The sequence below is a fragment of the Podarcis cretensis genome (genome assembly GCF_951804945.1).
Source record: "Podarcis cretensis genome assembly, chromosome: 10".
Taxonomy (NCBI): Eukaryota; Metazoa; Chordata; class Lepidosauria; order Squamata; family Lacertidae; genus Podarcis; species Podarcis cretensis.
This window is the reverse complement of record NC_137179.1, coordinates 69,943,158-69,959,105: the sequence shown is the minus strand read 5'-3', so window position 1 is coordinate 69,959,105 and position 15,948 is coordinate 69,943,158. Positions and strand designations below refer to the sequence as shown.

The window sequence follows — 15,948 nt, the reverse complement described above, 5'->3', positions numbered from 1 at the left end:
GCAAGGGAGGCACAGTTTAAAACAGGCATCCCCAACTCGGCCCTCCAGATGTTTTTTTGGGACTACAACTCCCATCAGCCCTAGCTAACAGGCCCAGTGGTGAGGGGTGATGGGAACTGTAGTCTCAACAAACACGGCTATGGAAACTTGTGACAATATTATGGTGCACCCAACTACTTCTGTATAAGGATGGTTGATTAGCAAAGTGACAGATGCAGTTATGAAAGTCACCCAAAAATCATCCCCAACTCGGCCCTCCAGATTTTTTTGGGGGGACTACAACTCCCATCAGCCCTAGCTAACAGGCCCAGTGGTGAGGGGTGATGGGAACTGTAGTCTCAACAAACACGGCTATGGAAACTTGTGACAATATTATGGTGCACCCAACTACTTCTGTATAACGATGGTTGATTAGCAAAGTGACAGATGCAGTTATGAAAGTCACCCAAAAATCATCCCCAACTCGGCCCTCCGGATGTTTTTTTGGGACTACAACTCCCATCAGCCCTTGCTAACAGGACCAGTGGTCAGGGGTGATGGGAACTGTAGTCTCAACAAACACGGCTATGGAAACTTGTGACAATATTATGGTGCACCCAACTACTTCTGTATAACGATGGTTGATTCGCAAAGTGTGTGAGGGGACCGAGGCGGACCCCGCGCGGCGTGGCGTGTGGAGAACGCGGCGCTTCCCGCTCCGAGCGGGCCTCCCTTGCCAGGAGAAAAGCGACCAGGCCCAGGGAGATGGTAGCAGCTCCCTCCGTCCCTCCCTGGCCTGCTAGTTTTCTTCGTGCAAGGGAGGCACAGTTTAAAACAGGCGTCCCCAACTCGGCCCTCCGGATGTTTTTTTGGGACTACAACTCCCATCAGCCCTTGCTAACAGGACCAGTGGTCAGGGGTGATGGGAACTGTAGTCTCAACAAACACGGCTATGGAAACTTGTGACAATATTATGGTGCACCCAACTACTTCTGTATAACGATGGTTGATTCGCAAAGTGACAGATGCAGTTATGAAAGTCACCCAAAAATCATCCCCAACTCGGCCCTCCAGATTTTTTGGGGGGGACTACAACTCCCATCAGCCCTAGCTAACAGGGCCAGTGGTCAGGGGTGATGGGAACTGTAGTCTCAACAAACACGGCTATGGAAACTTGTGACAATATTATGGTGCACCCAACTACTTCTGTATAACGATGGTTGATTCGCAAAGTGTGTGAGGGGACCGAGGCGGACCCCGCGCGGCGTGGCGTGTGGAGAACACGGCGCTTCCCGCTCCGAGCGGGCCTCCCTTGCCAGGAGAAAAGCGGTCAGGCCCAGGGAGATGGTAGCAGCTCCCTCCGTCCCTCCCTGGCCTGCTAGTTTTCTTCGTGCGAGGGAGGCACAGTTTAAAACAGGCATCCCCAACTCGGCCCTCCGGATGTTTTTTTGGGACTACAACTCCCATCAGCCCTAGCTAACAGGGCCAGTGGTGAGGGGTGATGGGAACTGTAGTCTCAACAAACACGGCTATGGAAACTTGTGACAATATTATGGTGCACCCAACTACTTCTGTATAAGGATGGTTGATTAGCAAAGTGACAGATGCAGTTATGAAAGTCACCCAAAAATCATCCCCAACTCGGCCCTCCAGATTTTTTGGGGGGACTACAACTCCCATCAGCCCTAGCTAACAGGGCCAGTGGTGAGGGGTGATGGGAACTGTAGTCTCAACAAACACGGCTATGGAAACTTGTGACAATATTATGGTGCACCCAACTACTTCTGAATAACGATGGTTGATTCGCAAAGTGACAGATGCAGTTATGAAAGTCACCCAAAAATCATCCCCAACTCGGCCCTCCAGATTTTTTGGGGGGGACTACAACTCCCATCAGCCCTAGCTAACAGGCCCAGTGGTGAGGGGTGATGGGAACTGTAGTCTCAACAAACACGGCTATGGAAACTTGTGACAATATTATGGTGCACCCAACTACTTCTGTATAACGATGGTTGATTCGCAAAGTGTGTGAGGGGACCGAGGCGGACCCCGCGCGGCGTGGCGTGTGGAGAACACGGCGCTTCCCGCTCCGAGCGGGCCTCCCTTGCCTGGAGAAAAGCGGCCAGGCCCAGGGAGATGGTAGCAGCTCCCTCCGTCCCTCCCTGGCCTGCTAGTTTTCTTCGTGCGAGGGAGGCACAGTTTAAAACAGGCATCCCCAACTCGGCCCTCCGGATGTTTTTTTGGGACTACAACTCCCATCAGCCCTAGCTAACAGGACCAGTGGTCAGGGGTGATGGGAACTGTAGTCTCAACAAACACGGCTATGGAAACTTGTGACAATATTATGGTGCACCCAACTACTTCTGTATAACGATGGTTGATTAGCAAAGTGACAGATGCAGTTATGAAAGTCACCCAAAAATCATCCCCAACTCGGCCCTCCAGATTTTTTGGGGGGACTACAACTCCCATCAGCCCTAGCTAACAGGGCCAGTGGTGAGGGGTGATGGGAACTGTAGTCTCAACAAACACGGCTATGGAAACTTGTGACAATATTATGGTGCACCCAACTACTTCTGAATAACGATGGTTGATTCGCAAAGTGACAGATGCAGTTATGAAAGTCACCCAAAAATCATCCCCAACTCGGCCCTCCAGATTTTTTGGGGGGGACTACAACTCCCATCAGCCCTAGCTAACAGGCCCAGTGGTGAGGGGTGATGGGAACTGTAGTCTCAACAAACACGGCTATGGAAACTTGTGACAATATTATGGTGCACCCAACTACTTCTGTATAACGATGGTTGATTCGCAAAGTGTGTGAGGGGACCGAGGCGGACCCCGCGCGGCGTGGCGTGTGGAGAACACGGCGCTTCCCGCTCCGAGCGGGCCTCCCTTGCCTGGAGAAAAGCGGCCAGGCCCAGGGAGATGGTAGCAGCTCCCTCCGTCCCTCCCTGGCCTGCTAGTTTTCTTCGTGCGAGGGAGGCACAGTTTAAAACAGGCATCCCCAACTCGGCCCTCCGGATGTTTTTTTGGGACTACAACTCCCATCAGCCCTAGCTAACAGGCCCAGTGGTCAGGGGTGATGGGAACTGTAGTCTCAACAAACACGGCTATGGAAACTTGTGACAATATTATGGTGCACCCAACTACTTCTGAATAACGATGGTTGATTAGCAAAGTGACAGATGCAGTTATGAAAGTCACCCAAAAATCATCCCCAACTCGGCCCTCCAGATTTTTTGGGGGGACTACAACTCCCATCAGCCCTAGCTAACAGGGCCAGTGGTCAGGGGTGATGGGAACTGTAGTCTCAACAAACACGGCTATGGAAACTTGTGACAATATTATGGTGCACCCAACTACTTCTGTATAACAATGGTTGATTCGCAAAGTGTGTGAGGGGACCGAGGCGGACCCCGCGCGGCGTGGCGTGTGGAGAACACCTCGCTTCCCGCTCCGAGCGGGCCTCCCTTGCCAGGAGAAAAGCGGCCAGGCCCAGGGAGATGGTAGCAGCTCCCTCCGTCCCTCCCTGGCCTGCTAGTTTTCTTCGTGCGAGGGAGGCACAGTTTAAAACAGGCGTCCCCAACTCGGCCCTCCGGATGTTTTTTTGGGACTACAACTCCCATCAGCCCTAGCTAACAGGCCCAGTGGTCAGGGGTGATGGGAACTGTAGTCTCAACAAACACGGCTATGGAAACTTGTGACAATATTATGGTGCACCCAACTACTTCTGAATAACGATGGTTGATTAGCAAAGTGACAGATGCAGTTATGAAAGTCACCCAAAAATCATCCCCAACTCGGCCCTCCAGATTTTTTGGGGGGACTACAACTCCCATCAGCCCTAGCTAACAGGGCCAGTGGTCAGGGGTGATGGGAACTGTAGTCTCAACAAACACGGCTATGGAAACTTGTGACAATATTATGGTGCACCCAACTACTTCTGTATAAGGATGGTTGATTAGCAAAGTGACAGATGCAGTTATGAAAGTCACCCAAAAATTATAGCCTTACAGAAATTATTATTATCATTAAAAAAGAACAACCGCCTGAAATTACTAATGGAAAAAGCAGAACACAGTATTAAATATTTACAGCTACTGTAAAAAACCTACACCACAAAACTGGAATAGGCAAGTATCATTATCTACACGCCAACATGAATTTCTGATCCCCATCCAGTTGAGTTATGCAGACCACTGAAGTTGGAATACATGGTCTATGGCAGGCAAAGGCAAACTCAGCCCTCCAGATGTTTTGGGACTACAAATCCCATCACCCCTAGCTAACAGGACCAGTGGTCAGGGGTGATGGGAACTGTAGTCTCAAAACATCTGGAGGGCCGAGTTTGCCTATGCCTGGTATATGGCAACTGAGCCCACAAGCTATTAAGAAGTCAGTGGAAACATAAATAGGGTAATTGCTTAACTGCAGTTAAGAAATCAAAAGCAGGCTCTCTCCTCTTTTTCCACCACAAATCCCACCCATTCATAAAAAGGTCAGGGATGTTGGGAATTGTAGCCCCAAAACATCTGGAGGGCCGAGTTTGGGGATGCCTGGTTTAAAACGTACAGCCTCTGCATTCGCCGGCTATTATTATTTATTTCATTTATTGATTGAATTTATATACTGCCCTATACAGTGCCAGATTTACATATAAGCTAAACAAGCTATAGGGCAGTCTTCAACCTCAGCCCTCCAGATGTTTTGGCCTACAACTCCCACGATCCCTAGCTAGCAGGACCAGTGGTTAGGGATGATGGGAATTGTAGTTTGAAAAAACATCTGGAAGGCCGAGGTTGAGGAAGCCTGGCATAGGGCCCCACACTCTTGGGGGCCCCTAAAAAAATTAAAGGAAAAAAACTGGATGTACATTTCCAAAATATAAGATAAAAAAACAAAAGAAAACCTACATATAGCAACAGTGTTTTGTGTTGTGTAGGCTCCTATGGGTTAAAAAGTTGTATGTCTTGCATATATAGAGGCCTGGGTCTCATACCACCATACCATGACTGCCCTGGTATACAGATCTATCAACCTGACCTGCCCCATAGCCAGGAGGGCAGTTATCTCTATCCCTATCCTTTTCTCATTGAAACTCCTTCTCAGATCACTTACACGTACCATCTTTTTTCAAATCTCTTAGTAAAATGTATATTTCAACCATTTTTTATTCCTTTGTTTAATAAGCCACATGTATACCATGTCAGATATACTTAGGACACCAAAGGAGTGCTTGGTTCCAAAAATCTTACAGATATCACTTTGAAGGAACTATATGTAACTAGATGATCACTGAGGATTTTAAATTGGCTATTAGCTACAGGTCTCAAGTACACCCTACTGAAACGAATGTTGACGTGAAGTGATAATGCATGGACCTTAATAATTTCAGGCACGACTGTGTCCTATGTGACATTTGTACAGCTTTATTATTAAGAACAGGGACGCGGGTGGCGCTGTGAGTTACCACAGAGCCTAGGACTTGCCGATCAGAAGGTTGGCGGTTCGAATCCCCCGCGATGGGGTGAGCTCCCGTTGTTCGGTCCCTGCTCCTGCCAACCTAGCAGTTCGTCAAAGTGCAAGTAGTTAAATAGGTAACGCTCCGGTGGGAAGGTAAACAGCGTTTCTGTGTGCTGCTCTGGTTCGCCAGAAGCAGCTTAGTCATGCTGGCTACATGACCCGGAAGCTGTCTGCGGACAAACGCCAGCTCCCTTGGCCTATAGAGCGAGATGAGCACGCAACCCCAGAGTCAGTCACGACTGGACCTAATGGTCAGGGGTCCCTTTACCTTTATTATTAAGAACATGTTAAAACATTGTAAATACATTCATCTGAGGGACTCCGGTAAGAACAATTCGGAGATAAAAACATTTTTCATATATAAAATAAAATATTCTGAGTTTAATGTCCCATTGAAGAACAATGAAATCGAAGTCTTTATATTTTAAAGTTAGTGCACACCATAGTTATTTCTAAGGTAGTCTAAAACAGCTGATGTACTTGATAAAACATTGAAAACTTTCTTTTCTTGCTTTGAAGTAATCCTTTCCAGCATGTACATTAAATGGTGGTGAAAGCATGCAAAAGGAGTCCCATGTTCAAGAGCAATATCGACCCAGTCTTGCAGGCAACGCAGAGGTGTTTCTTCATATCCTGCAAACATGGCAGGATTGGCTAAAAGCCCCCTAGCAACCATGATACCTAGCATGGAAAGGAATACAAACAATAAAATAAAACTGCACATAAATTATCTTATTTGTTTTAAGGCCTTCTGTTGGACACATTACCATGGGAGTTTAGTTAAATCAGATACCCTTAGAAAGATGACAGTGGCATTTTTGTCAGCACGGCTTAACAAAAGGCTTTGGTTATACAGTGGTGCCTCGCAAGACGAAATTAATTCGTTCCGCGAGTTTTTTCGTCTTGCAATTTTTTCGTCTTGCGAAGCACGGACTTTGGAAAAGCTTCAAAAATCACCAAAGTCTTCAAAAACCTCAAAAAAGGCTACCACACCGCGTGCTATGAGTTGCTCATCGAAGTGAATGCACGGTTTTAAGAAAAAGGAAACAAACTTGCAAGACAAAGGAAACAAACTTGCAAGACGTTTCCATTTTGCGAAGCAGGTCCATAGGGAAATCCGTCTTGCGAAGCAACTCAAAAAACGAAAAACTCTTTCATTTTGCGAGCTTTTTGTCTTTCGAGGCATTCGTCTTGCGAGGTACCACTGTACGTCTAAATGGGAGGGAGGGAGGGAGGGAAAGAAAGTAAGAACAAAGGAAAGATGGAACAAACTGGAAAAGGGAAGAGAATGTAATTTGGGAGATGAAGAAGTGAAAGGGACTGCTTCTTCAGATGTTACAACTGCACTCCCTTTGAACGCTTACCCGTGAGCAATTTCTATTGAAAACAGTGGGAGTTACTTCTAAGTAAACGTGCATGACTGTATTGCAACACAGTGGAAATTTTTGTAAGGCAGTTTGAGTCTCCAGCATGTACTAACTCTGTACAGTGCCAAATTAAGTCCTAGGTCATCTAAATATATTTCAGCCCCACATCGGTCCAATTTAAAAATACTGCGAACACAGATTTTTTTTGCTTTCAATTACAGCTGCACTTATTAACATACTTATAACTCTGACCTAAAGTTAATTTTGTCCTCAGTTCTTTCGCAGTGAAAAACAAAGCAATAATCTCTGTTGCAAGATCACTTTCCTGCATGGCTGCAGATAACCTTTCTATCTGCTACAGTTGATATTTTATGTTTAGTCACTCTGTTCTAGTTCACATATTTACTTTTTGACCTCCCTGTATGCTACACTTTTATGTATTTGCACATTTACTTGTCTTACAGTGAAATCTTATGCATGTTTACCGTATTTTTCGCTCTATAACACGCACCTGACCATAACACGCACTTCATTTTTAGAGGAGGAAAACAAGGGGGAAAAATTCTGAATGAAACAGTGGATGTATCATTTTTGTGCCTCATGCTGTGGCCACAGACATGTGATCTGATGGTGAGTTTGGGGTAGCCCAATGCAAAAATCCTGAGAATCCCTGTGGATCTGTGTTTTGTAACCACGTTTTTGCACCATTGTGGCCCCAGGCAACAGTGGGTGCGTGATTTTTTTGGTGCAGGCTGTAGCCATGGACATGCTATGTGATCTGATGGTGAATTTGGGGTGACCCAATGCAAAGATCCTGAGGATCCATGTGGATCCATGCTTTGTAACCACGTTTTTGCACCATTGCGGCCCCAGGCAACAGTGGGTGCGTGATTTTTTTGGTGCAGGCTGTAGCCATGGACATGTAATGTGATCTGATGGTGAATTTGGGGTGACCCAATGCAAAGATCCTGAGGATCCATGTGGATCCATGCTTTGTAACCACGTTTTTGCACCATTGCGGCCCCAGGCAACAGTGGGTGCGTGATTTTTTTGGTGCAGGCTGTAGCCATGGACATGTAATGTGATCTGATGGTGAATTTGGGGTGACCCAATGCAAAGATCCTGAGGATCCATGTGGATCCATGCTTTGTAACCACGTTTTAAGTGGGGAGGGAAGGAAAAACACAGAAGGGACAAGGAGCAAGAATGCAGGAGTGGGGTTTAATGGGAGGGAGGAAAGGAAGGCAAAAGTTTTCCCCCACCCACCCAAGCCAGCCCTCTCTCTCTCTCTCTCTCTCCCACCTGCATAAGCACGATTCTTTCCTTTCCCCTCTGCTTGCCTGGAGGGGAGGGGATTTGCCTGCTCTTTGTTCCGTTTGAGCAAACAGGAACCGAAACAGAACAGGATGGGCAGTAAGACCCTGAGGCAGAATGTAGGAAAGCAACAGCTTCCTCTCTTGCACGATTGGATTTTTGCTGGATTTTTACCCCTGCGCTCCTGCCATCTTTTTGCTGGATTTTTACCCCTGCGCTCCTGCCATCGGCTCCAGGGACCACACATTCGCTCATTAACACGCACAGACATTTCCCCTTACTTTTTAGGAGAAAAAATCTGCGTGTTATAGAGAGAAAAGTACGGTACTTGGAAGTAACTGCTCCCAAGTTCAATGGCATTTACTCCTCAGTAACTCTGCTTAGAATTGTAGTTTAACAGTGCCATCCTACGCCTGTTTACTTGCAAGTAAATGCCACAATTTTCAATGGGACTTGCTCCCAGGTAAGTGGGCGTAGGACTGTAGCTTTAGAAACATTGCTTAATAGATACTAAGTGAACCAATCCATTAAAACTACCTTCCATCATAACTCGTTTCTTGCAAACAATTCAAGTTTAATGCCAGGAATAAAATATACACATATATTTCCCATTTATTGAGAGGGCAGAGCCCAAATGAGCCCACAAGTTGTTCTTACCATCTGTTCCTGTTTTTTGATGAACGTCCTTCACATCTTTTAAAGATTTAATGTCACCATTAGCTATAACCGGTATAGACATACTTTGTTTAATTATTTTAATTGCATCGTAGTGTACTGGCTGGTGTCTTTCGTCTACATTTCTCCCATGGACTGTAATCCAGGATACTCCAGCTGCTTCTGCTTTTTGACACAGGTCTACAGTTCTCTTTAGGTCATCATGAATCCTAGCATTACAAGTAACAAAAACATCAGCATGTATTATCTGAATGGCACGAAAAAATGGCACAGAGTTAAGAACCAAGGGGAAAAATGGGGGGGGGGGGAATGTTTTAAAATTTAAGAATTTCAATTTAATAATTAAATGTTTTTAACCTATTTTAGTAGTTCTTGTTTGCTTTTAGAGTGCCTTGAGACTTATGTGAAAGTTAATTAAAAAAATTAATGAAATAACACACACACACCCCCGTTTCATTTTATCCTCACAAAAGTCCTGCGAGTGACAAGTAAGGAACTTCCTCTACACTTGGTCAATTACACTTTTAATGTATTTTTTATGTAGGTGGTATCAAAACTTACCTTATCTTAATAGATACTGAAAACATGGGGTTTCCCACTTGATTTCTTACCAGCTTCACCATCTCTTGCACCAGTTCTGGTTTGTTTATTAAGCAAGCACCAAAACCTTCTGCCATAGCCCACCTTGAATTGAAATAACAAAATAATGTTTGCGTATTAGAATAGATGGCTTCATTTTTCCTTTTATCATTCTTGTCAGGAAGCAAAATAATGACGTGAGGGTTTCAGGAAATCCAGACTAATTTTCTAACAAGTTTCCTTTGTTATAGAAGGATTAAACTGGGGCTGCCAAACGCCTGGATACTCCTGGACATTATTTCCAAAAGGCAGTGCTTTGTCCTGGATCCTAGACAAGTCAATTGTAAAATTGTTTTTTGGTGTTTTTGTAAAAGAAAGTTCAACAATTTGGGGTTCGTCTAACAAATTTTGGGTTTCTTTTTAAAAAACTCAGCAATTTTGGAGGTTTCCTAAAACAAGCTCAACAATTTTTATGATTTCTGGGGGGGGGGCTCAACAATTTTGGGGTCTTCCTAAAAAAACCCCTCAAAGCTCAACAACTTTTGGGGTGTCCTGGTTTTTACTTTTTGAAATATGGCAACACTAGTTTAAACCCTATATAACACAAAGCACTAGCCATATTCTGTATATTTAGTAAGATATCTTTTGAGATTCTGATGCAACCAAACCTTGAAGGCTGGAGGAGTTGAACAGAGACAGAGAAAGACCTGAAGATTCCAGCATTGCCTGGAATCTATACACACTATCTATACACATCATCTATACACACCAGGTCCAGCTTATCTACCCACCAAGAAATATAAGTTTCTCAGGGGTCAAATCTACCCAGAACTCATGTCAGTCACTAGAGCTTCAGAAATGGTCTCTAACACTAGTTACCATGCTATGTTTATTTATTGGAAATATTTGACTTTGCCTCCTCTGGGAAAAAATCCACTCTGCAAACACCCATGGAAAGCAGCCAGGATTCTGCACATATTCAGTGGTTGTATCTAACAGTGTTGCTTGGCTTACAGTAAGGCTTCTGTTACAGGATGGGCAGTGAAGCTATCTCCAGTGATTCCCCTTTAGAGCTTCACCTATCAGCTCAGAAGTATCCCTCAACCATCTGGAGCAGATTTAGGGGTTAGGAATATTATGGGGGGTGGGATCACCAAAAATTGCTTCCCTACCTGCTTTGCTGGTATAAACCTTACTGTCAAGCTGAGTGGCATGTTGGATCAAAGCTGTCAACCTTCCCTTTTTTTGCGGGAAATTCCCTTATTGCAGCGCTGCTTCCCGCTGCTATCCCAGATTATTAGATATAGACTGTCTCTGAGACAGGTGAGGCTGCTGATCCCTTATTTTCAAATCTGAAAGTTGACAACTATGTGTTGAATACAACCTCATAAGTTTATAGTTAGCCTCTATTTAATGGTTGGTTTCAGCCAAACGTTGACACAGAAGAAGTGTTCTTCCTGAAGTTAAATACCGTATTTTTCGCCCTATAGGATGCACTTTCCCCCCTCCAAAAATGAAGGGGAAATGTGTGTGCGTCCTATGGGGCGAGTGCAGCCTTTCGCTGAAGCCTGGAGAGCGAGAGGGTTCGGTGTGCACCGACCCCTCTCACTCTCCAGGCTTCAGGAAGCTATCCACTAGCCGTGGGAGCCCACGGGAGTTCCCGCCGGGCTCCCACGGCTTGCGGAGAGCTGCCTCTATCCCGAAGCCTGGGCGTGCTGAGCAGTCGCGCCCGGGCTTTGGGTAGCTCTGCGCAAGCTGCGGGAGGGCTCCCACGGCTTGCGGAGAGCCTGGGGGGGGGGAATAATTCCCCCCCCCTTTACTTCCCCCCAAAAAAACTAGGTGCACCCTATGGGGCGAAAAATACGGTAATTATCAACCAATTCATAAAGTTATATCATTTGAGCCCAGTTTATTCAGAGGCTTGCCTGCACCTATGCAAACCTGTTGGCCACAGAGACCCTGCTTGTAGGCACACAATTAAGATCTATTAGGCAGGCAGGCCTGTTCAGTGGTAGCTCTATTTTTGCAGCTCTACTGATTTAAACTGTACCTTTATTGTTCAAATCTGCATGTTAGTCAATTTTATGCAAATGATGCTAGGCTGTATATTGTTTTTGGACTGCTCTTTTAACATCTCATTGCTGTAATAGCAATGAGATGTTTTTTCTTGTGTTTTAGATTTTAATTGTTTATGTCCAGAAATGCAGGATATAAATACTTGAAATAGAAGAAAAGTTAAAATGTGCAGTTTACTCATTGCTCCCTGAGTTTCTTAAAATTTTACCTCTGTGGACAGCCACAGTTTACATCTACGCCATCGGCAAAGGGACTGATGATACAAGCAGCTTCTGCTAGAACGTGTGCATCTTTAGCGGCAAACTGAACAATCAGAGGGCGATCACCTGATAAAATGACATTTCATAATAATGAACAAATACACCACATATCACATACAATGTATTGGGTCTGATTCTAAGATTTAAGGGTTAATTTAAGGATATTCATGGGAGGAAAATTTTTCTCACACACCCCAGCTCTGCCACCCACCAAAGGGGCAGGGACACTCTTGAACAATATGGGATGGGGATCTGCTGAGAGAGGGAGAAATCACTCAAAAGTGGGCAGGGTTCGGGTCAAAATTGGGCAATTCTTCCCTTCTGCAGGAATAGGGCCTGCCCCCCACATGCTACATTGGTCCGGACGAACCTCTGGGAAAATGTTCAGGGGGTGCAGGTGGCTGTAAGAGGGGGAGAAAATGGAAACCTTTCGGTGGCATTTGCCTCCTAGGTGGGTCATAAGGAAAGGGTTAAATGAGTGTGATGCGATTGGCCAGTGGGAATGCAAGGGAGGAGTAAAAGTTAGAGTGGGAGGTTTTGAAAGTCAGTTGAGGTTTGGGATTTGAAAAAGGAAGAGGGAAGATTAGGTGTGGGTTGGTAGAGATGTATTGTGAGAGGATGAGAGGAATTGTTAGGTGGAGTCAGATAGTTGGGGATAATCAGCTTGGAGTTGTTAGGAACTAAGATTAAGAAACTGATAAGAAAAACTAACTGAAACCATACGCTTGTTCCTGCATTTAAAAATAAACTTGATTATTTGTTAATGTTAACAACTGACTTCCATGTGTGCCCGTGAGATACGGGGTGGTGGCAGCGGAAAAAGCAATTGCAGTGGCGGCACAGGGTCAATAGACCATCAGATCACATTACATGTCCATGGCTACAGCCTGCACCAAAAAAATCACGCACCCACTGTTGCCTGGGGCCGCAATGGCGCAAAAACGTGGTTACAAAGCATGGATCCACATGGATCCTCAGGATCTTTGCATTGGGTCACCCAAATTCACCATCAGATCACATAGCATGTCCATGGCTACAGCCTGCACCAAAAAAATCACGCACCCACTGTTGTGTGGGGCCGTAATGGCACAAAAACATGGTTACAAAGCACAGATAATTTTTCAAAATAGGATGCTGCAGATGGATGGCTGAGGGTGCAAGACAGAGGCTTGCTTAACGTCGCTTACTGATTTTGTGCGAGATTCGATTCAGGAATGCCCTGATTTCAGGCACAGTCTCTTAGGCTACCACCCTATGCAACCAGGTGTGGAGATCCTCTGGCCCTCCAGATGTTGTTGAACTACAGCTCTCATCCGCCCCCAAAAGGATGGCCAATGGCCAGGAATGGTAGGAGTTGTACATCTGGAGAGCTAAAGGTTCCCTGCACATTTCCCTGGGAATAAGTCCCAACTCATTTAATGAGACTTACTTCTGAGTAGACATGCATAGGACTGTACTGTTAGCTGTTAGACTACATCAACACATAGAACTTGTGGGTAAATAATAAATTGAATAATAATAATTTTGCTAATAATAATCATAAATAAGTGAAGAAAGTGGGGAGGGGGAAGCTGGGGACATTATCCACAAAAGTTCCCTGCTATGCCAGAACAACCATCTATAATTCCATGTCCTTACTCAAGCAGTCAAGCCTCATAAAAATGCAGACATATGTAGGGTACAGAGAGGAACAGCATGCCATGGGCTGGAGCACCATGTGTGTGGTAGTAAAATGTGTTTTATCAATTATTGCAGGGCAGCTAGAATTTGTGATCTCCAAAACATAGTTATGTCTGGAGTTGGACGGAACTAAGGTGGGAATCCAGCTGTTTTGGTCATGCTGCAATCCTATGCATGTTTACTCAGAACTTTAAGTCTTAGTGCTCATTGTATACAGGACTTTAGCTTAAATAAAAGTAATTTCGTAGGACTTTATACAAACCCCTAGCGAAAGGAGCATCAAATAGGGCCCAAAGTGGCCCTTGCATTTTATCTAATGAAATCTGAAGAAATGCAAACACAATACCCTGGTTTGTAGTAAATTCACTGTGTCTAGCTTTTACAGATCTGACAAAATCGGCTGCAACAATCATTGGAGTGTAGCATAAATCACAGTCGTATTTCCGGACTAACGTTCTGAAAGGCAATCTGAAAAACACGGAAAGATCTGAGAAACAAATAGTACTAATTTTAATGGAAACACTTTTTGGGTAAACAAAATGTATGTCATTTTGGTGTTTTGTTCCAAACACCACTAAGTGCAACAGAAGTGCAACACTAAGTGCAACAGAATCACTTCTCGTATAAAGAGAATGAAGTTTTAAATTGGCTTTCAAATGCTCTTTTTCCATAAGTGGCCAAAAGGGGGGGGGGGAGCTAAGATAATGCCATTCTCAAACCGTATATTGTGGAGTTAGCAGTTGTGTTTATATGTTCAAATGATTCAACAGGCTGAGGCACATTATGTTTCATTGTGTGACAACTGGAACATTTATTTTATGCGATATCTCAAAATATAAAAATTTAATTAGGCTATTCCTGGGCAAGTGTTCTGAGAACCTTCCAGCCCAGCCAGCTGAGCTGACAGCACAAAAGGAGCTAAGAGTGAGGCACCCATCCATTATGCCTGGACTCAGCTCCAGCCAAAAACTATACAGTGGTACCTCGGGTTAAGAACTTAATTCGTTCCGGAGGTCTGTTCTTAACCTGAAACTGTTCTGAACCTGAGGTACCACTTTAGCTAATGGGGCCTCCCGCTGCCGCTGCCATGTGATCTCCGTTCTCATCCTGAGGTAAAGTTCTCAACCCAAGGTACTACTTCCGGGTTAGCGGAGTCTGTAACCTGAGGTGTCTGTAACCCAAGGTGTCTGTAACCCAAGGTACCACTGTAGCCCCTCCAGGTTAGCAACTGTCCTAACAGAAGCTGCACAGTCGTACCTTGGTTCTCAAACAATTCTGAGAGTCCGTTTGACTCCCGAAACCGTTCAAAAACAAAGCACGGCTTCTGATTGGCTGCAGGAGCTTCCTGCACTCAAGTGGAAGCCACGTCGGACGTTTGGCTTCCGAAAAGCATTTGCAAACCAGAACACTTACTTCCGGGTTTGCGACATTTGGGAGCCGATTTGTTCGGGAGCCAAGCCGTTCGAGTAACAAGGTATCACTTTACTTCTAAGAAAGGGAGGCAACTATTTGACATCATTCTGGTAACCAAGTTCAGCTGTCTTTCCTGCATTGGTAAAGGTAAAGGTACCCCTGCCCGTACGGGCCAGTCTTGACAGACTCTGGGGTTGTGCGCCCATCTCACTTAAGAGGCCAGGGGCCAGCGCTGTCCGGAGACACTTCCGGGTCACGTGGCCAGCGTGACATCGCTGCTCTGGCGAGCCAGAGCCGCACACGGAAACGCCGTTTACCTTCCCGCTGGTAAGCGGTCCCTATTTATCTACTTGCACCTGGAGGTGCTTTCGAACTGCTAGGTTGGCAGGCGCTGGGACCGAGCAGCGGGAGCGCACCCCGCCACAGGGATTCGAACCGCCGACCTTTCGATCGGCAAGCCCTAGGCGCTGAGGCTTTAACCCACAGCGCCACCTGCGTCACGCAGCGCCACCTGCATTAGCTGCTGCCATATTGAAGGAAAGAGAGATTAGATGAGTTTCATCTGTGCAGCACAGTTCTGATTAAAAAGTACATTCCCACCAAATTGTCAAAACTGGAAATATCCTGCAGGCAACTGCAAAATACTTAACACATATTTCTTTGTTGATAAAGTTCTAGAGGAGACTGTGAATCGGCCTCCATGTGTATAGAAGCCTTCAGCAATGTTTAGAAATTATCAATTTTGACAGTTGCTTCAGCCACTCTAGCAACCCATTGCTGCTGCTGTCACCGCTCACCTACTTGAATTACTTGCTGCAGTCCGTACCATTCACATCAAAGTAGACCCATTGGCTCAAAGCCTTGATAAAATGTTATTCACAAACAGAACGAAGTACTCACAGCTAAGTGAAAGCCAAAGCTCCTCTGCTGGTTAACAAGACCGCTCTTATACCTCAGTAACTGTTGCTATATTCCACTGCTGTACTGTGTACTTTGGGACTATGGACCAAAATAAAGCTGTGTGTGTACTCACAGCTAAGCTAATTTAAGTACAATTTTCTTGGATGGAATTGTTTATT

The 15,948-nt window shown here is 45.3% G+C and overlaps 1 protein-coding gene and 1 long non-coding RNA gene across 8 annotated transcripts in view; one reads left to right on the top strand and one right to left on the bottom strand.

Annotated features, from left to right (window-relative positions):
- Positions 1-5,030: 5,030 nt before the first annotated feature.
- The window catches only part of DUS4L (dihydrouridine synthase 4 like), a 15,387-nt gene continuing 4,469 nt past the window's right edge, over positions 5,031-15,948 (bottom strand). For 2 of the 7 annotated variants that reach the window (XM_079993730.1, XM_079993736.1), the window contains exons 3-8: positions 13,803-13,924; positions 11,725-11,842; positions 9,423-9,545; positions 8,844-9,070; positions 5,774-6,186; positions 5,036-5,409 (exon numbers count right to left, since the gene is read on the bottom strand). In XM_079993730.1, the coding sequence (XP_079849856.1) occupies positions 5,936-6,186; positions 8,844-9,070; positions 9,423-9,545; positions 11,725-11,842; positions 13,803-13,924 (841 nt within the window). In that variant the 3' untranslated portion in view covers positions 5,036-5,409; positions 5,774-5,935. Of the gene's footprint in view, positions 5,410-5,773; positions 6,187-8,843; positions 9,071-9,422; positions 9,546-11,724; positions 11,843-13,802; positions 13,925-14,869; positions 15,003-15,380; positions 15,945-15,948 lie in introns of those variants that run through there. The other 5 variants (XM_079993732.1, XM_079993731.1, XM_079993734.1 and 2 more) reach the window with 4 other exon arrangements.
- Positions 6,194-7,425, top strand: LOC307225702. The gene is made up of 2 exons (XR_013843145.1): positions 6,194-6,360; positions 6,729-7,425. It is a non-coding gene; the product is annotated as an uncharacterized lncRNA (long non-coding RNA).